The sequence below is a fragment of the Erpetoichthys calabaricus genome, chromosome 5, assembly GCF_900747795.2.
Source record: "Erpetoichthys calabaricus chromosome 5, fErpCal1.3, whole genome shotgun sequence".
Classification (NCBI taxonomy): domain Eukaryota; kingdom Metazoa; phylum Chordata; class Cladistia; order Polypteriformes; family Polypteridae; genus Erpetoichthys; species Erpetoichthys calabaricus.
Window position 1 is genome coordinate 35,219,233 of NC_041398.2, and position 27,487 is coordinate 35,246,719.

General features: G+C 39.1%; 1 protein-coding gene across 1 annotated transcript in view; it reads left to right on the forward strand.

The window, feature by feature from the left end:
* adissp (adipose secreted signaling protein) overlaps window positions 1-27,487 on the forward strand; it is a 102,334-nt gene that overhangs the window by 15,606 nt on the left and 59,241 nt on the right. The window contains exon 2 of the mRNA XM_028801442.2: window positions 24,816-24,947. Within this exon, the coding sequence (XP_028657275.1) occupies window positions 24,929-24,947 (19 nt within the window). The 5' untranslated portion in view covers window positions 24,816-24,928. The remainder of the gene's footprint in view (window positions 1-24,815; window positions 24,948-27,487) is intronic.

The following is a 27,487-nucleotide window of genomic DNA, read 5'->3' on the forward strand; positions in this document are numbered from 1 at the left end:
GCAGTGCATACTGTCTGTGTGGTTGTGAGAGCCCGACTTCACCGAGTTTGACTTTGAATATGAGGTCCTAATAAATTTTCGAGGTACAATATTCCCCCTCGACTAAAGCGGTGTCTTTCAAGAAGAATTTCTTCCGGGAGCAATAAAGGATCTTGCCGATCGCGCAAACCCCTCTCTATATGAAATTCTCTTCTTATAATTTGCATACCGATATCAATTGGTCGCTCATTCATGAACGGTGAAATCATGACTGAATGATTTCCACGCATGACCACTGATTACGTATGCAAGCTAATCCTTGTTTACGTAGAACAAACCTGCTCCGAGCAGGTTTGAGGATTAGGATGTATTGCTATGACAACACTTCCAGCAAGAGTTTTGAAAAGCCGACAGATCCAGGATCAGGCCAGATCGTCAACAATTGCATCCGGCTAAACAAGTAATCCACGTACGAAAAATACCCCCCAGGACTACAATTCCTAAAATGTCCAATTTCAATGACAACCATGGTTCCTCTAAAGTCAAATTCAATGATTTTAAAAATGGAAAAACTCTGATGTAGTGTCTGCCTTTCTTTTTGTGAAAGTATATAGATAACAGACTTTATGAAATACGGTAACTGCCCTACTCCAACAGCCTCACTTGTAACTAATCATTTGTGCAATGTACAGTAAATGTCACAATTTAATTTTCCTAGACATACACTAAAGTCATTTAATAGCAGCAGCCTGAAAGAAAATTTTGATAGGTAGAAAAAGAAACAATGTGAAGTACAGTATGTGCTCTTTTTGCATTGTTTGATTGCATCAGCTTTCTAGGGCTGAACTTTCTGAAGTTCATCTCTTTATTTTGTCCTATGTGGTTTTCTAATGCACATTTCATATCAAACTTACTATATTATTCCCTAGTATGCTGTGCAAACTACAATGAAACCAAATTCTAATTTTAATGTCATGTGATCTAGTGATGGGAAATACTGCTCATTTTCTTTTCAATCCAGTACCAGGTTATACTGAGGCCAGTTTTGCTGATACCGATCCCAATACTGATGCAACCAGAGTGTTGTCTTGAAAGAAATAAAACATTTGTGGACATCAAAAAGTCACATAATGCCAAAGAGAGGACTTGTTTGCTTGTTTATTAACAGAAATTATTAAACCTGTTCAGTTCTTGCAAACAATCTGTGGAACAACAACAAGTGTTACCATTAAAGACATTTAATGTAAAGAGAAGAATTTTATGGCTCAAAAAATGCCATTTTTATTTTTTACCGTAAAACGTGCAAGACACTAAAAGTATGCAGTCAGAGGTATGAAAAATATAATAATGCTGCAAATACCAAACAAGCACCACTTTCACATTAATTGGATCCGCTTTCGATTTCACTGTAAGTTTCAGTTTCACTGACTGAAAACCGATTCACTTCATCACGGTGAGAGAAGAAGATGCGGATATGCCATTGCCCGGGTAACGCTCGAGACTAACATTTTTAGCATTGTTTTAACAACCCGGGTGACACTTGGGTCTAAGGCTAGGGAATGGGATTTAAAGATAGTAGTATATAATAGAGTACGTTTTTATTTATTTATTTTTTTTAATAAACAAAATGGACATAATAAATATACTTTATTTGAAAAATGTGTTTTATGTATGTCCATTCATCAAGCTATAAACGTAATATACTCCTCCCAAAAATACACTATTTTCTATACAAACAAATACAACAACCTTGCATCAGATTACAATACTAACGTTGCCTGGGTACTGCCTGCCTTTATGGAAGGTTTCTTTAAGAGTAGGCAGCAGCCTGAGTGTCTGTGCACTCTTCTAATTGCCTCTGTTGTAACTTTGCCCGTTTGGCAACATGACTGACGTTTATGTGTTTGCTAGTTTTTGTGGTGTTGCTGTAGTAACGTATGGTCTTCTGACACGTATCACATTTTGCTTCATTATTGTTCACTCAGCAGAGTAAAATAACTCCAAACAACACTTTGTTTTCTTTCTGCCTTTGCCTCACATCCTCGGCGACAGATAAGTCTTTCAAGCGCTGCAATGCCAACTCTGTGCTGTTCACAGAATATTCAGAGTCATCAGTTAAATGTTTGAGCATCTGGAAAAGTCTTTCTGACAAGTTGTAAGTTGGTCCACCTATTAGGCTGACCTCTGGTCTGAATTTCAGTGGTGTTTTATGTATTTTTGGGAGTCTGTAAAATTCAGGGTAGTTAGCATTGCTGGATTTCATTTTATAATAATTCTGTGCATCTAGGTGATTATTTCGGAGTTTGATCAAAGTGTCGGAAGCCATGACACGCATCCTGTCCAAATCGGGTATCATCAGAATAGCACACAAGCCTTCAGACAATCTGCACAGCCCTTTTCAATGACAAAAACAAGAAATCGACAGCAGAAACACGAAATGCAGTTTATAGCCTTCCATGCAGTTCTTGCCCAACAGTATACATAGGACAAACATCAAAAAGAATCACAACATGTATACAGGAACATTGCAACGTCATCAGAAGGAAGGACTCGCGATCACTGATCTATACACGTACAAAATCAACCAGACATACATTCAACTGGGACAATGCACAAGTAAGATTTAAGGCCAGTACTAAAAGTGCAAAGCGAAGCGAGTAGTATGTATGTATGTATATACACACACTAATATATGTATGTGTAATATATATATAATAATATATATGTGTGTGTGTGTGTGTGTGTGTGTGTGTGTGTGTGTGTGTATATATATATATATATATATAAATATTGCTACGCGCCAGCCACTTCGCATCTCTGCCTCTTGCGCAAAACCCCTCTTAAATGGTGATACAATGGAAAACAAATACATTTCTTTTTTTACCTCCTCTATGTTCGATCAGCTGGCTTGCTGCTGCTGCTTGTGCCGTACTGCGTGACCTGCATGTCATGTAGCTCTTTGAACATTTTTAAAGCCTGTACAGCAGCTGACCTCTTGTCTTACTGCCTTGTCTCTCGTGACGTTAAACTTTCTCCAAGAAATCACGTCTCGACCCAAGATTTTTTTTTATTAAAAAAGTGTGTATGTGTAATATATATATATATATATATATAATATATATATATATATGTGTGTGTATATGTATATAAATAAATATACTATGGGGGCTCTGCCCCCTGCTAACTTCGCTCGCCCACCCCCGGGTTTGGTTTACCGGATATACAATTTAAAGAGAGTTATTTTCATGGGTATGTTGCATCGCTTCTCCGTGATCATAAATTTACACCTGACCAAATTGTGGTTTCTTTGAAATTTAAACTTGTCGTAGCTTTAATTGTTGTGGGACCACAGATTCTTATAGCGTATGGTCCATTATTGTGTAAATCTACGTTTTGAGCATTGAATATTGCGAACACGAACAGATTATTGTAGACTCTGATATTTTGCCTGTAGTGTTTGTGGATTTCACTTTCACCAAACAACAAATCTTTTAATTCTCGCGGATACGCCTCTTCATTGGGAGGCAACACTACTTTTCCCTGATGGCAACACAAATTAGATGATCTACAAGTCTCTGACTTAAACTTTAAAGCCTTACAATATCTACATACTTCTGACATTTCACCTATGTCCATATATTCGATTCTCTTTTTGCTGTTCTGTTATTTCACCGAGTAATAATTTCCTTTTGTTTGTGCTAATGCAATCTTTACTTTCTTTTTTTTGATACTTTTGAATTTTACTACTTTCATATTTTTTAACTTGCTCTGCATGTGTATCGCGCCAAAATTTTTGAACGCCTTTATGAAGTCTTTTATTTCTGACCCTGATTGGACCTACGAGGTTTTTAATTCCACTTGGTCCGGGCTGATTATTACTTTCCTTATTTTCTGAATTTGCACGTAGATTATTATTATTTTTTGCATTCTTTTTTGCCACCTTTTCTCTCCAACGCTTTTGGTTCTCTTTTCAACACGCTGCTCATTCTTCTTCGCTTGGTTGTTGACGTGCAATCTAGGCCGTATAAAATTTTTAAGAGCTGAGAGCACATGAAGTGTGTCTCCCAAAAGCATTCCAACAACTGAGAGGTTAGATGTCCGTGATATTGTTTTAAATTGGTTGTTTTCACGGGACGTCAAAGTGCCTTTCCAAGAAGGTCATGTCTCGACCCAAGGTTTTCTTTTGTGTGTATGTGTGTATGTATGTATTGTAAAAGGAATAGACTCAACAACCTTAAAAAGGTTTGGGGCAGCCATCAATATATTGTTCCTGACTGCAAAAGATTCTTGTTTAAATACAGAGATGTTCTCTATACTGAGTCCAAAACAGAACTGTTGATGATTTGTCAAGATGGCGGTTTTAAGGGATAGGACAGGAACTGATGTAAGGCAACCGGAAGTGATGTTCTTCAGTAGTCAGAGTAGGTGCCGGAAGTGATAATCTTCTAGGCACCGGAACTGGAAGTGATATTCTTCTGGGCGCCGGAAGTGACATCATTTATTTTAACTCAGACTGGTTTTCCCGCAGCTGATCTGTAGAGATAACAGGAGAAGGTTTAGTGCACCCCGCCACCCCCTGGCGTGGCATGGAATTACCGTTATTTGGTCCATACAACGTCTTCCTAGTCGCATGTCGGGTCAGGCGTACCTGTCTGAGAAGTCGTGGCATCTGTCAGAATGACTGCATTCTTTGCAAACTTAAGGGAGTCGTTGTTCCACTGCTCCCTTTTAAATGAAGGCAGGGTCTGCCTAAATTGAAACTGCAGGCGTGTGAGGGGATCGGATTCGACCTCAAGGGGCGGGGTTTCATCGCCAGATGGCGAGCAACCATAGAAATGTTACTGCCGGAATCAAATAAAGTTATAGCTTTAATTCCATTAACTGACACTTCTCCTGTATGTGTAAAGGCCAGAGGGTTAGCAAGCGAACACCGTCCCTCCCTCCATATCATTCCGCAGACCCCGTCGTCGCTTCGTGGAGCTGGCCGACACGTCCCAGGTTCCACTCGAGTACGTTTCACATTGTAGCTCCGAGACTCTGTTAGAGATGCAAATACGCCCGGGTTCACATGAGTCCCGTTCTGATACTCGCAAGCTGGTTCTGCCTTGAGGAGTTCTATTGCCTCGGCTAGCGAGACAATATCGGTAACGCCCCAGGCCGGCTGGGCAATTTTTCCAGTCAGGTCACGGAGCAACAAAGCGCAGGTCACCTGCTCCGCTATTTGATGGCTCGATTGTTTGTGTGTTTGTAACCACCTAACCGCCTTAGTCCATAAAGCCATGGCCTGCTTTTTCACTGCTTTAGCATGTTTATAGGTCCAGGCCATTAGGTTTTCCACCTGCCAGCCTGGGTTTCTCCCACCTTTATCAAAAGGCTTGCCTTTTGTGGGATATTTAGGGGCAGTCCCCATACTCAAGAGACCATAATAAGTCCTTGATGTGTTCCCAGATGCATCAGGCTGTATCTTGTGGTTCCCGTTTCTGCTCTTCCCCGGACCTTTAACAGGATGATGGGTCGAAGCATACTCAAGTTTTCCCTGACTCGCCCCGAACCGACCCCCACTCTGCAATTCGGGAGCAGTACTTACCCATCTGACTTTTCTTGCGTTGGGTGTAGTGTGTTGAGTCTTTGTTTTGTTCTGACTTCCGTTCTCTCCAGGAGGTCACCATCCTGCCGACTACGCCACTGTAAAAGGAATAGACTCGACACACTTAATTTTCTAGGCGCCGGAACCGGAAGTGATATTCTTCTGGGCGCCGGAACTGGAAGTGACTACATCTGTTGCAACTCACCGGTTTTCCCGCGGCTGGTCTGTAGAGATAACAGGAGAAGGTTTTACCTTTGCTTGGTCCATACAACGTCTTCCTAGTCGCACGTGTTTGACAGTGTGTATGTATATGTGTGTTTTATGTATATACTAGCAAAATACCCGTGCTTCGCAGTGGCGAAGTACTGCTTTAAAATTTTAAATAATAAACTGAGGGAAAATGTACCAATAATTATTTGTTAAGGATCTCTTAGTATACCACGTTGTCAGTTCGCCCATCCGGTTGTAATATGACGAAGCTGTGCGCTGAGCTTACTCTTGAGCATGCAACGTATAGTTGGCCATGTGAAAAGCAATCTTGCCTCAAATCAATGCCAACCTTTTGTAGGGTCTGTCTCTGAGACTTATTGTCATTGCGAAGTAGAGCCTTACTGGAAATTGGAGGCATTTGAATTGAAATGGGAGATCAGAGGGTATAACGGGGATGCGAGGAATAAAAACTCTCTCCCCTGAGCCACCGCCAGTAAAAATACTTGCCTCAATTAGGTTCTTTTGCAAGCATGTGACCTGAAGTCTCGTGCCATTACAAAGTTTCAGTGGCTGTAAGTTTCTCAGTAACATTATTGGTGCCCCAACCTTCAAAATTAGATTATGCTCAGGAGTGCCTGGAGGATTCAGAGTGTGGACCGAGCTGCAGCCTATGGACGTATATATGTACGTAAGTAGGATTCAGTTAGCGTTGGGAACCTGTGTACCAAATTTCTTGAAGATGGGCCCATTAAGTAACCGACCGTTGGAAAGTTCAATATGGCGGCCGACAGTGGTGTCATACCACTGAAATAAGTATGTACATCGGTTTCGGTTAGCGCAGGGAATCCGCCTACCAAATTTCATGAAGATGGGGCCATAAATAAGAAAGTTTAACATGGCGGACGTTGTCGACCGTTATGACCGTTACATGTAGAATTTCGAAATGAAACCTGCTTAACTTACTTGTAAGTAAGCTGTAAGGAATGAGCCTGCCAAATTTCAGCCTTCTACCTACACGGGAAGTTGGAGAGTTAGTGATGAGTGAGTCAGTGAGGGTTTTGACTTTTATTAGTATAGATGTATATGTGTATGTATATATGTATATATGTATGTATATATATATATATATATATATATATATATATATACATACATACAGTGGGGCAAAAAAGTATTTAGTCAGCCACCAATTGTGCAAGTTCTCCCACTTAAAAATATGAGAGAGGCCTGTAATTTTCATCATAGGTATACCTCAACTATGAGAGACAAAATGAGAAAAAAAAATCCAGAAAATCACATTGTCTGATTTTTAAAGAATTTATTTGCAAATTATGGTGGAAAATAAGCATTTGGTCACCTACAAACAAGCAAGATTTCTGGCTCTCACAGACCTGTAACTTCTTCTGTAAGAGGCTCCTCTGTCCTCCACTTGTTACCTGTATTAATGGCACCTGTTTGAACTCGTTATCAATATAAAAGACACCTGTCCACAACCTCAAACAGTCACACTCCAAAGTCCACTATGGCCAAGACCAAAGAGCTGTCAAAGGACACCAGAAACAAAATTGTAGACCTGCACCAGACTGGGAAGACTGAATCTGCAATAGCTAAGCAGATTGGTGTGAAGAAATGAACTGTAGGAGCAATTATTAGAAAATGGAAGACTTACAAGACCACTGATAATCTCCCTCGATCTGGGGCTCCACGCAAGAGCTCACCCCGTGGGATCAAAATGATCAGAAAAACGGTGACGGGAGGACCTAGTGAATGACCTGCAGAGAGCTGGGACCAAAGTAACAAAGGCTACCATCAGTAACACACTACGCAGCCAGGGACTCAAATCCTGCAGTGCCAGACGTGTCCCCCTGCTTAAGCCAGTACATGTGCAGGCCCGTCTGAAGTTTGCTAAAGAGCATTTGGGTGATCCAGAAGAGGATTGGGAGAATGTCATATGGTCAGATTGAAAAAAACTCTACTCGTCGTGTTTGGAGGAGAAAGAATGCTGAGTTGCATCCAAAGAACACCATACCTACTGTAAAGCATGGGGGTGGAAACATCATGCTTTGGGGCTGTTTTTCTGCAAAGGGACCAGGACGACTGATCCGTGTAAAGGAAAGAATGAATGGGGCCATGTATCGTCAGATTGAGTGAAAACCTCCTTCCATCAGCAAGGGCATTGAAGATGAAACGTGGCTGGGTCTTTCAGCATGACAATGATCCCAAACACACCGCCCAGGTAACGAAGGAGTGGCTTCGTAAGAAGCATTTCAAGGTCCTGGAGTGGCCTAGCCAGTCTCCAGATCACAACCCCATAGAAAATCTTTGGAGGGAGTTGAAAGTCCGTGTTGCCCAGCAACAGCCCCAAAACATCACTGCTCTAGAGGAGATCTGCATGGAGGAATGGGCCAAGATATCAGCAACAGTGTGTGAAAACCTTGTGAAGACTTACAGAAAACGTTTGACCTCTGTCATTGCCAACAAAGGGTATATAACAAAGTATTGAGATGAACTTTTGTTATTGACCAAATACTTTTTTTCCACCATAACTTGCAAATAAATTCTTCAAAAATCAGACAATGTGATTTTTCTGGATTTTTTTTTTTCTCATTTTGTCTCTCATAGTTGAGGTATACCTATGATGAAAATTACAGGCCTCTCTCATCTTTTTAAGTGGGAGAACTTGCACAATTGGTGGCTGACTAAATACTTTTTTGCCCCACTGTATATATGTATGTGTGTGTGTGTGTGTGTGTGTGTGTGTGTGTGTGTGTGTGTGTGTGTGTGTGTGTGTGTGTGTGTGTGTGTGTGTGTATGTGTAATGTAATGTGTTATATTTTATACAGTGCATCCGGAAACTATTCACAGCGCATCACTTTTTCCACATTTTGTTATGTTAGTCTTATTCCAAAATGGATTAAATTCATTTTTTTCCTCAGAATTCTACACACAACACCCCATAATGACAACGTGAAAAAAGTTTACTTGAGGTTTTTGCAATTCATTAAAAATAAAAAAATTGAGAAAGCGCATGTACATAAGTATTCACAGCCTTTGCCGTGAAGCTCGAAATTGAGCTCAGACGCATCCTGTTTCCCCTGATCATCCTTGAGATGTTTCTGCAGCTTAATTGGGAGTCCACCTGTGGTAAATTCAGTTGATTGGACATGATTTGGAAAGGCACACACCTGTCTATATAAGGTCCCACACTTGACAGTTCATGTCAGAGCACAAACCAATCATGAAGTCAAAGGAATTTTCTGTAGACCTCCAAGACAGGATTGTCTCGAGGCACATATCTGGGGAAGGTTACAGAAAAATTTCTGCTGCTTTGAATGTCCCAATGAGCACAGTGGCCTCCATCATCCGTAAGTGGAAGAAGTTCGAAACCACCAAAAGTGTTTTTAGCGAGCGGTTTCTAGCACTATAGCGCAAACTCTTGCAGTGTTAGTTTTCTCTGTTGTTCAAGGTTTTCTCAGTGTTATTCAGTGTTTTTACATTTAGTTTACTATTACCTGTACATTCTATGGTATGACTAACTATGTTTGTGCTTAAAAATTAAAAAAAATATATATTTACACACAGTTCGTACGGTCTGGAACGGATTAATTGTATTTACATACAATCCTATGGGGGAAATTGCTTCAGTTCACGACCAAATCGGTTTACGACCAGAGTTTTGGAACGAATTATGGTCGTGAACCGAGGTTCCACTGTGTGTGTGTGTGTGTGTGTGTGTGTGTGTGTGTGTATATATATATATATATATATATATATATATATATATATATATATATATATATATACATATAATAATATAGAAGACAAAATACCCATGCTTCACAGCAGCAAAGTACTGCTTTAAAATTTTAAATAATAAACTGAGGGAAAATATACCAATAATTATTTGTTAAGGATCTCTTTTTGTATACCATGTTGTCTGTTTGCCCCTCCGGTTGTAATATGACCAAGCTGTGCGCTGAGCTTACTCTTGAGCATGCAATGTATAGTTGACTATGTGAAAAGCAAATCAAGAACGGCAAGACCGCATCAGCTGCGGGGCTCAGCTCGGAGCGAAATGAAGTGAATGAAATGAGGTGAATGGGAGGGGAGATGATCGCGTGACTCCCCCACCCCCTTAACTCTCCATCCCTCCACAAACCCACAAAGACAGTCTCTCGGATCCCAACTCTCTTTTCGCACACCGCGTCTACTAAACACTAAGAAACACTAAGTAGAAACACTAAAGGAAAAAATACTATTCAGTAAGTAGCGCGTCTACTAAACAGTAAATCAGCAAAGGGAAAAGGACTTTAAACACTAAGGGAAAAGAACAGCAAGACCGCGCCAGCTGCGGAGCTCAGCTCGGAGTGAAATGAAGTGAATGAAATGAGGTGAATGGGAGGGGAGATGATCACGTGACTCCAACACCCGCTTTAACTCTCCATCCCTCCACAAACAGTCTCTCGGATCCCAACTTTCCTGTATATAGATAGAGAGATAGATAGATAGATAGATAGATAGATATATAATATAGATGTGTATGTGTATGATTATTAAAAATTTTAAACCCTGTAGGATCCAACATTTTGAAATTAAATGGGCTGCCAACAGAAAATGGTATTGTAAATAGTCTATGGTGAGATTATAAAAATCCTCTAAAGATGAAATTGAGATGAAGGACATTAAAAATGATGTCTTATAGAGGGCAATTTAGTGCTTTTTTTTTTTTTTTTTTTTATTGCCAATTTTTACAACGTAATGTTATCCATTTTGATGGCAGTATGTTTTAATTGCAAAAAAATGAAAATATAAAGGATATTAAATGGTAACCAATAGGAAAGCAAAAGAAAACAGGATAGTGCTATTTTAAGAGATCCTGTGGATTTAGAATACCACTCCCACCCTTGTGTAATTGAAATAAAAATATTTATTGTATACCGTTTCATTTATATAAAAATCTATTCTATATAGTGAACACAAGCATTTATCTACAGTGCTAGGGGGCTTCACTCCCTGCTCGCTTTGCTTGCCAACCCCCGTGTTTGGTTAATCTGATATACAATTTACATTTTTTTTTTTTCTTTGGAATTGTTTCAATTTCATTATTTGCACTTTTACTTTAAAGGTTCATTAAAAACAATTTTGTTTGGAGACGCATTGTGACAGCCCGTAAGTGAGTAGTGTTTCTGTTTCTCTAATAAATAATCTGACTTTTTCTAATGTTTGTCCCAGTGATTTATCGATTGTCATAGCAAATGCTATTCTCACGGTAAACTGTAAACATTTTAATACGAATGGCATATCACGATCTCCTCTGGTGTATAATGTTATTTGCGGAATATATACATAACCTTTCTTTTTTGCCTGTTAAAATTTGCATCGCTTCTCCGTGATCATCAATATACACCTGACCGAATTGTGTATTCTTTGAGATTTAACTTGTTGCTTTAACTGTTCCAGGACAACAGATTCTCATAGCGTATGGTCCATATTGTGTAAATCCACGTTTTGTGCATTGAATGATTCAAATGCGAAAAGACTTTGTTGTTTACTATTTGCCTTTTATTTCTGACCCTGATTTGTCCTGCTATTTTTTCAATTACACCTGGCTCTGATGATTAATCATCTTTTGTTTGCGGTAATGCAATCTTTTCTATCTTTTCTTTGATACTGTAGCGAATGACATGATAAAGTGTCACAAAAGTTTTACTTGAACAATCGCCGACTTCCTAACCCCAAACACAACTTTCTAGCACCCTCTCCAACGCCCCCCCCTTACCGCATCAATCAATACCCCGCTATCAGTCTTCCGTGCTATACTCCGCCCTTCCTCCATCGAACCTAACAGTCACTTAAAACCAAACAGCCCTCAATCTGGCTGGGACGCTACAATACTTTTGGATTTTACTGCTTTCATATTCTGTACCTTTCTCATATCACGCCATTGTTTGTTGGAGCCTTTTGAATTCCACTGCTTTCATAATCTCTTATCTGCCTTTTTTTCTCTCCAACGCCTTTGGGTCTCTACTCTCCGTATTGTCCTTATACGCTTTATATGTGCTGAGAGCACATGATCTGTGTGTACTACACGACTGAGTGTTTTTTGATGGGTGAGATCTTATATGATACTCGCCTACCCCCGACATTGGGTATCCTGAAATACATTAGTCGAGCCCGTTCGTTTTGGAGCCGAGCCCGCTTTCCCCGCGGCATTTTAGACGCGCGCTGTAGGCGCCTGCGTTCATTGAGTTTATCCAGGTGGGCTCATGTTTGTATATCTGTCAGTCGAGCTCGTTCGTTTTGAACCTGTGCCTGCTTTGCTTCCGCAGTTTCAAACGCACGTTGTAGGTGCCTGCGTTCATTGATCTTATCCAGGTGGGCTTGTGTTTATATTGTTGAGCTGTATTGTGTTTGAATTTGGTGTAAAGCGTTCAGCTGTTTGTACAATCCCAAGCAGCACATTATTCCTAACTTCACTCCGCAGTAGTGCCACTCACAATATGGCGGTGACGCCTGCGCCTTCACTCCACAGTAGTGCCACTCACAATATGGCGGTGACGCATGCGCCTTCCGTACCATGTCGGGTTTCACTGTGCTGTGTAGGCGCCTTTGCCTTTGTTGTTGGCGGTGTATAGCGCGTTGTAGGCGCCTGTGCTTTCCGTATCATCTTAGGTTTGATTATGCTGTGTGTTGTGGACTCTGTAGTCTGTCCCGTTTTACTCTGGGGCAGGGGGCTGTATCGTTACCGCTTTCCGTACTATCTCGGGTTTGATTTGTGAACCTTTGTGGACTCCGTAGTCTGTCCCGTTTCACTCTGGGGCGGGGCGCCGACTCCTCTTGTCTGTGTGGCTGTGTTCATCGTAGTCTCTCCCGTTGCACTCTGGGGCGGGGGGCTGATTCCTCGTTTTTGTGTGGCGCCTGCGCACTATGTCTCCTGCGTCCATGGGCATGTACCTGCATCCATATCCGGTTTACCATTCTCGGTTAGTAATATGGATATTGTATGTCACAGTTCAAGTTACAGGGAAAAGTTCCAAAACAACAATAACATTTATTTATATAGCACATTTTAATACAAATAATGCAGCTCAAAGTGCTTTACATGATGAAGAAAGACAGAAAAGACAAAATAAATCAGAATTAAAATAAGGGAACACTAACATAGAATAAAAGTAAGGTCTGATGGCCAGGGATATAGGGCCACCGATAGTAATGATTTTAGGGCATGAACCAGGTGATCTCCTAAATTTATCTCATGCAGAACATGTACTTGGACCATGAGCACCATTAACTATTAATGAGTCAAAAATATTAATTCACACCCATATTATTTTTCAGTTAGTTTGTCATTTATGCAAGTTTAAACACCTTTCCTTTTATTGTTACCTAATTATGTAAAACTGAGAAAACAAAATCACCATATAACTTTTCTCCTGCTCTGTAGAGGACATGGTGGAGAGTGAGTAGGTGTTTGGGTGGGTGGATTGATGCATTTTGTTGTGTGTGTTTTTTTTTTTTTTTTTTTTTCCAACAAAGACAAAAATTGGGTGCATTGATTGTGCTGTTAAAAGCAACTGCAGTTGAAGTGCTAGTATGACACTTAATCAAATTTAAATCATTCAGTTCAATTTTGAATAGCTTCTTTCACTTTCTATGCAGAGCTGTAGCAATTCCGCTTTTTGAAAACATTGTAAATGAATGCAGTGTTGATATTTTTGGGAGGTCACTGAGATTTTTCTCAATGTAATCATTCTTTTAAAGGAAACCTGTGTTTTATATGTATACTTATAATTAATTGTCAATACAATTATTTTTAGTATTTTACAAATGTTATGTTTAATTCATTTTTTTTCTGATGACAAATGCCCAATTGTTGGTTACTTTAGGATTTAACATTTATAGGAATTGAAGGCCTATGTAAAGTTGCAAAGCAATGATTGAATTAACAATGCCATTTGGAAGATTTCCTGGATATTATCCTTCTTATCTCATTCTGAAACCCACTTAATCTAATTTAGGGTATTTAGAGGGTGCAGCCTATCCTGGCTGCAAACTGCTATGGACAGGTCACCAGTCCATTGCTGGGTCCTACCAGTGACACTGACCATAACATAAAGGCCAGTGTGGAATCGACTGTTAAATTAACCTGCATATATTGGGGAGGAAAACTGAAGTTGCTGAAGAAAAAATGAATCTGTCGTATGTAGAGCAACATTTTTGTCTGTGTATTATTCGTTCATTTTTTTAATCAAATTTTGTGATGGAAGTAAATAAATAACGATTAGCACCCGAGTTCTTAAGTTCCAATCCCAAACAATACCACCCCACCCCCCAAAATCCATAATGTGCTTCACACAAGAAACAAGATTACAATATAGCATTGACACACAAGGAAGAGAGGGAGAGGTAAGGAGCATGCACTGATAGAGTATTGCCGTGCCCACCTCATGACAAACCAACTCAGGATCCTAGATTATGACCCGAGTGCAGCCATACAATGGGTGACACCTCAGCACCACACTAGTTCAGATGGAATTGAACAGTGTGAGGTTTTTTTATGGTGGCTGGAGTGCCAATTCTGCCACCAACCCCCAGGTTTTTCCCAGCAGGTTGGATGGCCTACATGCAGGGCTGGATGCAGATTAACGTCATACCCAGGATGGAGCAAAGCAGGTTAACGGCTTTGCTCAAGGGCCCAATGGAGTCACTTTTGGCATTTATTGGATTTGAACCGGCAACATTCCGATTGCCAGTGCAAATCCCTAGCCTCAGAGCCACCACTCAGCCCAGGGAGGCACACAAGGAAGCTATTAATTAAATTTGCACAACTGAATCAAATAAAATATTACATCAAATAGACCTCTGACGGACCTGGGGAAATGGGCTGTTGAAACCTTCCTTCCTGGTCTTCCTCATTTCATGTGACGAGCAGAATGAGAACAAGTGAATTGTGAATTTCCCATTGGGATTAATAAGGTATCTGTCTATCTATCTATCTGTAATGTACTGGCACCTTTTATAACCCAGGCAGTGAAGCAACAGTTGTAGTCAAGCAGTTAATTAAAGGACTCGTATATACTTCATGATCAGAACGCGTACGCGCACAAATTATGGCTGCCACACATTCCCAGTGTTCATTTGATGTGTCCTCAGAGCAGGTCCTCAGAAATTACCACGATGCATGCGCAAGTTGCAGTACCAGCAAAAAGTCGGCACAGTGTGATAAAAGTTGTAATGTGACATCAGAGTCTCTGTTTACTATCTACAAGTGACAGAAAGCTACTTTGAGGATCCTACGGGATCGATGTGCGCTCTTTGATGTTTGATGAATGGTTCAATGTGGTGAAGCAAAATGTCGACATACAGATGCATTCGTGGTGATTTTATATTCAAGCGTTGCATATTCCCAATCGTAATGACATGATAGATTTTAAAAGTCTCACATACCATCTTTTGTACCGTGTCTTTTTTTTTTTCCTGGGGCCAACCTTACCTGACAACAGCGGCAAATGGCAATTGATCACCACACAGAACACATTAAATTTATGATATTCCAACTCTGCACATTTAAAATCCTTAGATTTATACTTTACCACTTTCATGATGAAATGCATTAAAGTATGTATGTTTCATTTTACAGATAAGTCATTAATTTTGTTTAAATAATGAATACTGTTAATAATTACACACATGGGGTGTGACACGGTGGCGGAGCGGTAGCACTGCTGTCTTGCAGGGAGTCGCGTCGCTGGTATTCCCTACTTGGAGTTTACATGTTTTCCTGCTGGGTTTCCACAGTGTGCTCCGGTATCTTTCCAAAGATATGTAGATTTAGTGACACTAAATGACGCTAGTGAATGTGAGTGCTTGTATTTAACTTGCAATGACCTGATGCCCCATCTAAAGATTGTTTCTGCCTCACGCCTAATGCTTGCTGGAATGGACACATCCCTGGATTGATGGATTTAAGCATTAAACATCCTTTTCAGAGATATTGCGGTAAGGTGTTGTCGGAATTTAATGGGTGTTCCAGGCAATTTACAACACAGCGAAGCCAAACCTGTTCTCACAGTGATAATATCTCGCACTGCCACCTGGTGGATTCCTCCAGATTTACGTAAAGTACTCGCACAAGTATGAACAGTAAAACGCTTGTGTAGCAGGAGCGTCCACTGGAGTATGTGTCGTGTCGCGTTAAGTATAAACCTGGCCCAGTTTTATTACAAGTTATAAAAACCTGGACACAAATAGATGAACTTACACAGACTTGGTCCGCAATCAAATTAAAATCCTGCAGTACTTCTTTATATTCCCTACTTTGTGCCCCAATAAATGCAAGTTATCGCCAATATACCAATAACCCAATTGCGCTTCACTCACTCATGACATGGAACCAATGTAGAAAGCATTTTAAGAAGGAGAATCTTTTATCTGTGGCACCCCTGCAAGAGAACCACCTCTTTCAACCCTCGCAAACATACGCAGTTTTTAATATCTGGGAAAGATTTGGGATTAAATTCCTTAGAGATCTTTATATAGACAACATCTTTGCATCCTATGAACAATTACATTCCAAATGTAACTTTCCAGCTACACATTTTTCACATTCTTCAAATTAGGAACTTTGTTAAACAGAACCTGCCCGATTTTCCTTATCTTGCACCCTCCTCCATGCCGGAAAAAATATTGCTCAATTTCGAGGACTTAAACACCATCTCTGCAACATATAAAATTATTTTACAGTCCCTCCCTTTCAAAGATCCAAGAGGACAATGGGGAAAAGATCTCTTAATCAACATATCAGAAAAGGAGTGGAAAATAGCAATACAGAGAATTCACTCGACCTCCATATGTGCAAAGCATACAATTATTCAATTCAAAATTATATATTGAGCACATCTTTCTCGCTTAAAACTGTCCAAAATGTTTCCAGGGCAAGATCCAACCTGTGAATGCTACAATCAAGTATTAGCCTCACTGGGTCACATGTTTTGGGCCTGCACCAAATTAATATAATTTTGGACCAAAATTTTTAAGTGCCTCTCAGACAGCCTTCATGTCACAATCCCTCCTAACTCATTAACAGCTGTGTTTGGAGTTCTTCCAGATGGGTTTAAAGTGGAGAAGGATAAACAAACTGTGATTGCATTCACTACATTTTTGGCATGCAGACTTATTTTGCTAAACTGGAAGAATCCTAATTCTCCTCTTAAGTCAGTGGGAAACCGATGTTTTATACTATTTGAAATTGGAAAAAATCAAATTCTCAGTTAGAGGATCTGTAGAGAACTTTTTCAAAACCTGGCAGGATCTAATCAATAATATTTTAGAATAAGCTCTTAAAGCACCGAGGAAGCAGTTCCCTCCGCATTTTTTTCTGTTCTCCATTCTTTTCTATTGCCCTATTAAACTAATCAATTTAAGTATGTGTACAAGCTTTAAGGTTTACCCCATTGGCCATGCTCTCTTTCTCAGGGGTGGGGGTCGATCTGTTTTCAATCCTATTTTTTGTAAAAACTGATGATCTATTTGTATGGAATGATTTAAAATTTAATAAAATTAAAAAAAAGTATAAACCTGGCCAAAGAGTAAAGGAGAGAGTGCATTTTAGTGAGGCTTAGGTAACTGGAGTGTGTAGTATTGGCAAACTAAGAAATAGTGTCTGATTTTTTTTTTTTTTTATTTAGGATACAATAAGCAATGCTTATCCTCCTGTATAACAGTCATTGATGTCAGTGAGCACTTGCTGCTTTCACAGTTGTTAAGTACTAATAGTGCTGCTTGCTGCTTTGCCAGCTTATAGGTAGGGTGGATGATTTTTGATTAAATTAATTCAAATTAATGTTTAAAAATTGATATTTAGACTTGAAAGTTGACTTTTATAAACTTGAAAACGAACATTTTTTAAACAATTGGTTTGGTTAAACAGTCAAGCACACAACTTTGTTTAATCGGCTGGTCGTGTGTGAACATTCAAAACGTATTGCAACAATCTGACCAAAAATCTTAAAAGGCATGCAAACAGGACTGCTCAGAGCATCTCAGAGGAGCTGGGAATTGGGATGAAAACAGTATGCCAAAGGGGACTGCATATGTGTTAGTTTGGATTGTAATAGTGCCACAAGCTAGACAGTGTGCTGGATGGGAATAGGGACCTAAACATTGTCTCCCATTGCTGTAATGAACTGGAAGCTGTTCAGCACTTTGTGTTGCTAGGGTAGATTTCTTCTTTCCTTAATTTTCTCATTATGGAAACCCTCTACACAAAGCAAGTGAATACCTAAAAAATCTAGGTGTTCAAAAGTGAGTCACAATTGCTCATTACATTTCTAGTTTGAGAGTTAGTCTTCCTATTGCAGACCTCCAGATACTAAGGTTATTATGACAGGCAGAAAGACTTTACAAATATGGCTGGGTATCAGCACTGATTTCCTGATTAGATTAGATTAGATTCTGATTCACAATGCCCCGATTTGATTAGATATCGATTTTATCTCTTGACTGAATTTGCATGTACAGATTACTTTCAAGTGGTGGCTTTTTTTTTTTTTTTTTTTTAAATTTATAAACCATGCATAGAGAACATTTAATAAAATGTGACAAATTTCAGTAACACTTTATTTGAAGGGTGTCTACATAGTGACTAATCAAGAAATACTTGATTAGTAATGAACAGTTAACATCAGTATTTAGAAGACGTGGAACAAAAATATCATTGCTGTTTTCACAGCACTGCACTCAAAATTCACCATATTTTAACTGACGTACGCATTGCCACATCAGAGTTCACACATCTAATTGGGTGGGGGGGCCTCCTTGTTTTAATACAATGTAATGACATATACTTCATAAAACATCTATATCAGGGATGGCCAACTCCAGTCCTGGAGAGCCACAGTGGCTGCAGATTTTTGTTCCAAACCAGTTGCTTAATTAGAAGCCAGTCCTCGCCAATAACAGATTGTATTTAAAACACTTTTAGCAGTCACATTAATCAGTCTTGAAAATGTGTCCTCACAGTCCTCTGACATAGCTGATGGTGGTTAACAGCTGCATTGCATGAATAGAACATAAATGAAAAACATCCAGCTATTGTGACTGATAATGCCTCTATTATGGAGCTACTTCAAGTTGACTGTTTTGAGCACACGCTGACTTTTGTATCACATTCTCCTCTGAAATTTAAGGTGCCCCAAAAACAAAAAAGGATGGCCGCCTTATTACGTACACACTGATGTACTTACACCTGGGATTGTGATCACCAACAATTTAATTAAAAAAGAGTGCTATTTTAGCTATCCCTCACTCAGAATTCCACGTAACCAGCAACATTTTTTGTTCACTGATAGAAAAACCTTGCCACCAGTAAGATTTCCTTTTGTTTTGCCAAGGTACCTACTTTTCCATACACTCTCGGCAGTACTGCATGTAGGCAGCAAGGTTGCCTCTGGTGTGGCTAGCATGCAGCATGCTTGTTTGCAACACATCTGTCAAATGCCCAATCGTTTTTAATGTGTGATTGTCACGTAGTAATCTGTGGCACTGGATGTTCAGCTGTCCACATAATTGATTTTGATTTGATGCTGATCTCTGAAAGAGGACCCACTATTTTATGCAAGATAGTAAAGTGTTTTTTCCGTAGAACGCCTTAACATGCACATTAGCAACATCTACTGGATTGGATACCGAAAAACGAATATAGGCAAAAATCTACATATAGTAATTGAGCAGGATAGAGATTCACAAGGTCAATCTTTTTATTTTATTTATTTATTTATTTTTTAGAATCTATTATTGACTCAATTAAACGAAAAATACCGATTAATAGGCCTGGATAAAAATATTGATTTTCCTATTTCATATAAAAAAAGCTGTGCTACAGGGTGGGTGGGTCTGTCTATATATATATATATATATATATATATATATATATATATATATATATATATATATATATATATATATAATATGAATGGAAGAGAAGGTCTTGCATATTTGCACCTTATCACCACAAGGTGTCAGAAGGTACAGCGCGCATCCTGACCAAGTGGGGCGTCAGAATAGCACACAAACCCATGAACAATTTGCGCACAGTCCTCTTTAATGCCAAAAACAAGAAATCGACAGCAGAAACACGAAACGCAGTTTATAGTATCCCATGCAATTCTTGCTCAGCGGTATACATAGGACAAACTTCAAAAAGAATCTCAACATGTGTACAGGAACATCGCAACGCCGTCAGAAGAAAGGACGCACTATCATTGATCTATGCACATACTAAATCAACAGGACACACATTCAACTGGGACAATGTAAAAGTAAAATTTAAGGCCAGTACTAAAAGTGGCAGAGAGTTGGCCGAGTCTTGGCTATCAAATGAAAACGCCATCAACAGACACTTGGACATAAATCCAGCATATGCTAACTTAAGACGAACATGTACATAATAAATAAACTATACAAACCCCCCCCCTATGATCATACTGACTTAGTCACCTCCCCACCCCACTTAATGTGTTGCTATATATTGCCTTTGATTCTTGTAAGTCTAAGCATTATCCTCTGATGAAGACCCCTGGTAGGGGTTGAAAGCTCAGGAATAAAAACTACTTTATGATACGTGATTCATTTTTTTCTCCCTTTGTGGATCTCCAGCTGCAAATATATATATATGTGTGTGTGTGTGTGTGTGTATGTATATGTATATATGTATATACTAGGGGGCTCCGCCCCCTGCTCGCTTCGCTCGCCAACCGTGATGTATGAATGAGATATAGCATAGTGTGAAGGTGTAGATGACGCAGATAGGAAGCAAACAATAAAGTGTTTGGCACAGTGTAAAGGTTTATTGGAAAATTTCTTTGTAAACAACATTAGTAGTAAAGATGGTGTCTTGTCCTTGACGTGAACGTCGAACTTGTGAGAAGGCCACATAAAGTTGTCCATGTCCAAAAACGGGCTCAGATAGGTAGATGCCAACCTTGTCCATGGTTTGTCCTTGTGATTTGTTGATGGTCATGGCAAAGGCAGGTTTAATGGGGAATTGTTTCCGTTTAAGTGTAAAAGGTAATTCCAGGTCAGAACTTGTATAGTCAATTCTAGGAATTAGAACAGTATTGTTAGCATGTGATCCTGTAAGAACTGTTGCTTGAATAACATTGTGTGTCATGGTGTAGACGACTAAACGTGTACCATTGCATAAACCCTGTTTAGTGTTAAGGTTTCTTAATAGCATGATTATTGTTCCGTTTTTAAGGCTAAGACTGTGTTGTGGTAATCCGGCTGGGTTAATAGTGTTCAAATATTCTAAGGGGAAATTAAGATGGTCATTGTCGTCATCAGAGTCAACTTTGTCAGAGCTTAGAAAGAGGTGTGCCTCTCCAGGAAGTAATGAAATGACCTGGTTATTAATGTGATCAACATTAATATTTTTTGGACATAATATAGTTTGTTGTGTTAAAAGGGGTATTTGGTCTAATGAGACCGCTGTTCCAAATATCTCCGTAAGTAAGTCGTCGCAGATAAAGGGTTGAGGAATTGTAATATCTGGGTGAAGTACATCTGTATTGGTGAGTGTACCATCTCCCAGTTGTAATAACCAATTGTTATATTCCGGATCTGGACATCGCATATTTTATACCAACTGTATCTTTAGAAAGCAATGCCAATTGTCTGCGTAACATTTTTTTGTTCCGCGGTTTTAGAAGCGCGTTGTAGGCGCCGACGTTTATTTATTTATTTTTTTTGATGCGAGTTCGTTTTTGTGGTCCCGTTACTCGAGCCGTCTCGTTCTGTACCCGTGATCATGAATTCATGACTTGTTTGATCTTTATCGTTAGGAATATGGATAAGTAATAAGGAGGATCGCACTCACTGTTAATATGCGGACTGTTCGTTTCTTCGTATTATCCCCAATCAGGTCTCGCGCCTGTATATGTATTGTAGTCTGTTCTCTTGTTGTTTATGTATGACGTCGTCGACGTATTTTAAGGTGGACTGAACAATAGCTGAGCTCATGGCATGTGGAGCAATAGCTAATCACTGTGTAAAATCTCCTCCTAATAAAAATACCTTTCCTCCAAAGGGAATATTATTATTCATCAACGCAATGCTAATTGTCCGCGTCTTTTATGGTGGACTGAACAATAGCTGAGCGCATTGGATGTGGAGCAATAGTTAAGCACTGTGTAAAATCTCCTCGTAATAAAAGTAGCTTTCCTCCAAAGGGAATATTATTAGTCATCAACGTTTGTAGAAGTTTATCAATGGTGTTGAGTAAGTGAGTGGATGCCATTGTACATTCATCTATAATTAATAGTGTGGCAAGACGGATGTCACGTGCATTGTTACTGTTCATTTTCATAGTGGATACCAATGTTTCTGTGATTGGGACCGGTATTTTGAATAAGGAGTGACATGTGTTTTTGGAGTCGAGACATTTTTTTCTTCCGCGGTTTCAGAAGCGCGTTGTAGGTGCCGACGTGTGGTTTTTTTTTTTCATGTGGGTTCGTGTTTGTGGTCCCGTTACTCGAGCCGTATCCTTCTGTAGATATGCAGGATATGAATGTAAAGGAGGCAGTGTAATTTGACCCTTTTGACAACAACGTGTAAATTCATTACTTGTATTGACAGTTGTTTGTTCAGGGAAGTTAAGTGAATGACAATGATTGCAAATGACATTCATTAATCCCAATGAATTTTCATGAATAGTGGACTCATTATTGAACGCGTTGTCAGCTAACTGGCGCAATCGTTTAGCAGGTGTCTGTCGTTGATGTCCTTGATGTGTATGTTTTGCTTGTGCCGTTTGAGAGGCGCGTCGTTGTATGTGCAGTATTTGGGACGTGCTATTCTGGAGCTGTAATCGATTTGCCTGTGCTGTGTGAGAAGCCTGTTGCAGTTTACGACGTTCATTGTTTGTATTGAGCCTTGCCCATTTTTGTATGTTTAATATGGAGCCTTTTCTGTGGTTGAACGGTTAATAGTGCATCAGTGTAATGAGATCGATCTATGCTGCATAATTTGAACGTGTTCAGATGACGTATGTTTAATACGGACGGTTCGTTCAGTAATGGGGCTTTGTGTCTCATTTCTTATTTATGTTAGTGTGGTCGTGGGTCTGAATCCTCCTTTTTGTGTATGTTTCGTGTGCTATGTCCGTAGTCTGTCCTGTTTCGTGTGCAATGGGTTTGTGTGGCGCTCGCGTCTGACATCTTTTTTTTGTGTGCAAGGGGCGCGTTGCCTCACTTTTTTTTTTTTATCTCTGTTAGTGGAGGGGTGTTTTTGTGTCGTGGGTCTGAATCCTCTTTTTTGTGTGCGTACCGTTTCGTGTGCTGTGTGGCGCTTGCGTCTGACTCCTTTCTTTTTGGTGTTCTAGGGGCGCGTCGCCTCATTTCTTACTTCAGTTACTGGAGGGGGGCTTTGTGTGTCGTGGGTCTCAATCCTCTTCTTTGTGTGTGTTCCATTTTGTGTGTCATGGGCTTCGTGCGGCGCTGTGTGCGGCGCCGGCATCTGACTCCTTTTTTCTGTGTGCTATGGGCGCGGCGCCTCATTTCTTATTTTACGTTGCTTTCCATCCGGTTTCCGTTGCTTGGAGGGGGGGGGGGGGTTTGTGGGGGCGCCTGCGCAGTACGTCTTTTGCGTCCACGGCCTATGGCCGGATGTCCCTGCATCCATCCGGTTTACCATTCTCGTTTAGTAATATGGATAATATGGATGAGAGAAATATCTCCTTAAGTGGCATTGGTTATTAGATACTTGTGGCTCAGCAAGAGAAAATCCTGATAGTGTCAAGTCTTTTTGATACTGTGTATGCCCACTGCTTGCTAAAACAAATCATGAGTTGGAGACAGAAAATTGCATAAACTTGTAAGTGTATTAATTGCACCTGTTATTGTGTTGTATATATTGAAATGCCATTTAGCAAGGAGATTGATGCTGGCCGGGATCACTGTACTTGCAGATCTGTTCCCAAGCTGGCCAGTAATAAGTTTTTTTTTTTTTTTTTTTTTTTTTTTTTAAGTAAATCACTTATTTCAAAATTTCAGATTTTTCATATTTTTGTTTTAGCTGTTCAAAAATAATTATAGTCAAAAAAAAGAAATGAGAGAGAAATGCAGCTGTTCTAGTGTGCATGCATAATGTGCTGTTGTCCCTTTCTGGAACTACAATGTAATTTGGCTGTACTGCAAGCAAATTAACTTTCTTCATACAAATATAATTTCATTAATAATTTCTTTTATTATGCTATTACTAATAGGTGCCCAGAACATATTGTGTACCTTCTCTGGAGTAGCTGTTCTGTTGCTAAATAAAATTAATGATCTGACAATGCCAATGTGCTTATTGTGACTGAAGTGGGGGAATGGTACATAATTCTAAAACAAGTGTTGTGTCATGAGAGTTGTTTTCCAAAGACAGCCATGACTAGTTTGGTGGAGACAAATCGAAAAATCTCATTTTTGTTTTTCTTGTTTTGAGTGAGTAGATAGGTTGATAACCGAATACACTTTCTCACCAAGCTAAGTTCCATTCTATCCTGTTGACATTGGCTTATGATTTAACTAAAATCGTAGGTTAGTTGAACTACATTATTTGTTCTTAAATGTTTGTTTTAAAATTTAGTAGAATGATTGATACAAACTGAAAGTGTATAGCACTGTTTTCTTAGATCTATGATCATGACATCGACAGATTTAGTCGATTTATATGCTAGGTGATGAATGAGACACACTGACTTGTCTATATCATATTGCCTTTGTGTTAAGGAGATTTTTTTAATTTGTGGATGGATGCATTTTTATTGAGATATTTGAATTTTTTCATAAACTAATGAGAAAATAGTTGTTAATGTGCAAAATATATGGAAATAAATTTTGAGCCAATAGAGCTGCTAATCTAGCCCATGTGATGGTAAAATTACTAAAAAATATTTAAGTGGCACCTAAAGGCCTGCCTAAGTCATCTGAAAGATATTCATCCTCCCTCTAGCAGACCAGTGACTATCATTTTAAATGTTTTTTTTTCTTTTTGTTTGCAGAGCTGTTGGTTTTTTTTCATTAACACTACCAGAGTGAGCATTCATTCAAGTATGGGACAAGACCTGTTCACCTACACTATAAATACAAAACCTTCATCTATCTGTGCTTAAAGATGGCTGCTGTAAAGAAAGGTAAGGTATTCAGTTGATTCGAAAGGTGTTTTTTTTTTTTTTTTTTTTTTTTTTTTTTTTTTTCCCCTTAAGAGTAATGTTGCTTTGAAACCAGTAAATGTCTTATTTACTCTGATTTGTAGAGATTTTATTTTTGTTTTGAAGTACTATATTTTTAAAAAAATTAGATGTTATTGTGTTACTGCTTGTCATTGTGTGATTTATGATTTTTGAATAAGAAAATATTTTTCCAACACTTATTTGAAAGTATGGATGACAAAGAGTCTTGCCAAGTAAGCTGACCTGCAATTTCATTTTCATGTTGATTGGTTGCTGTAGTTTTTGTATTAACTCCTGGTCCAATTTTTCAAGTGCAGGTTTTTTTTGTTTTTTTTTTCTCCCCTTTAAACCCCGGATTAAGGATAGAAATTGCCAGTAACACTACAATGCAATATTATCTTGATAGTTAAGCTAATGCTTTTGATACACCATCTTTTGAACTATATTTGTTATGTATATACTAATAATACATGATGCATAAACACTCACTGTGCGAGAGAGAGAGAAATGAGTAGCCAGCGTAACAGTGTCAATAGTGAATTATTGCTTACTTTAACTGTGGTCTAAGGGAGTTAAAAAATCGGGGAAACATTTGTATGTTATTAACTGTGAGAATTCCTTCTTAGTAAAGCACTGCAGTCTATGAAATTGTATCTTGGTTAACTTTGCAGCATCTGCCAATTCATCATCTTGCATAAAATTATTTTAGACTCCCTTAAATGCTTTTAGTTTTTGACATATTCTCCCAACAAGCTACATTATACTTTTAGACATTCAAGGCAGCTAATGATCTTTGACTTTGCATAGCTATTACACAGTGAATATGTTTCCACACATTGAATCTTTTTCATTGCCTCTCAATGCTAATGTAAAATAGTTCTATGCAGCATAAACCCACAGTTGTCTTGTTAAAATTTCCACCCAGACTTATGGGTCAGTTGATATGCTTTATCAGCTGAGGATGTATCTTGGCTGGTTTGGTCTTAGTCTTGATCCACTGTTAGTGTGCCTCAGAGCTACAGACTGCAACAGCACTAAACCAAATGTTAGGATGTATTTACAGTAACAAGACTAAGTCTAAGTGCAGTTGCAGTATGCTTTTTGGAGCTGGAGAAGGGCAACACTTAGATTACCTCATGAGCAGGTTTAACATACATAGTATGGTGGGTAATGTTGCAAAATGAATTCTGAATGCATCAGACAGACTGTCATGTAAATGAAAAAGCACAAATATGCCTTTAAAAAAATTATAGAAACCCATATTTTGTATAGCAGGATATAGAATCAAATACATTTAATTCAATGCCACACAAAGAGGCAAGCAATGCGTGGAAATATTTATAGTATATAATATGGACCTGACTGTATTTTCCTATTTCATTATAAGTATTTGGCCAGTGACACATTTTTCATTAGTTTTGCTGTGTACACCACCACAATAGATCAGAAACGAAGCAATCAGGATGTGACTGAAGTATAGGCTTTCGGCTTTGATTCAAGGGGTTTAACAAAACTATTGTATGGAGCTGTTTAGAAAAGATAGTGTAAAACAAGACACAGACAAATATGAAGAGTTGGAGTTTCTGAAAGCAAACTCCGTGTAATGTAAACAAAACATAGGTTTAGCAATGCATTAAAAAAGTCATGAAGATGAGTCTCTGGAGTAGACTGTTTCAAAATGGCAGAGCTTAAGTACTTCTAACAGGAAGAGGTGGGTCCAGGCAGGTGGACACCTGAAGTGACGTCCGAGGTGTTAAGGTTGTTGATCTTCTGGTCTGCAAAGAGAGGAAGAGAAACAGTATCACTTAACAGTGCCCTTTGTTGTTCTGGCAGGAAATTACTATTATCTGAGCCTTTCAGCTGCCCCCAGTGCACATGTGACATTTTTATACATGGTCCCCCTATTTTCAGGGGCTTAAAGTATTTGGACAAACTTACATAATCATAAATACAATCATTTTCAATATAGGTTGAAAATCCTTTACAATCAATACATTTTTGAAGTTTCAAACCCATTGCAATCTCCAAGCACTGGCTTTCCACCTTAGTGATACTTTGCTAGGCTTTTACTGCAGCTGTCTTGAGTTGCTGCTTGTTCTTTGGACTTGCTGCCATTAGTTTTGTCTTTAGCAAGTGAAAAGCATGTCCAGTTGGAAGTCCAGACTTGGCCATTGAAGAATATTTTACTACTTTGCCTTGAAAAGCACTTGGTTTGCTTTTACAGTTTTTTTTTGGTTGTTTTTTTTTTCTTTTTTGGGCCTATTGTCCATCTGTACTGTGAAGCGTTAGCCTATCGGCTTTGCAGCAATTGGCTGAATTTGAGCAGATAGTATAGCCCTATACACTTCAGAATTCATGCTGCTACTTCTGTCACCAGTCATAGCATCAGTAAGCGTGGGTAACTGACTTCTATTCGCGGGCATACATGATCATTATTCTAAAACTGCCTCCACCATGTTTCACAGTTGATGTGGTATTCTTCGGATCATGAGCTATTCTCC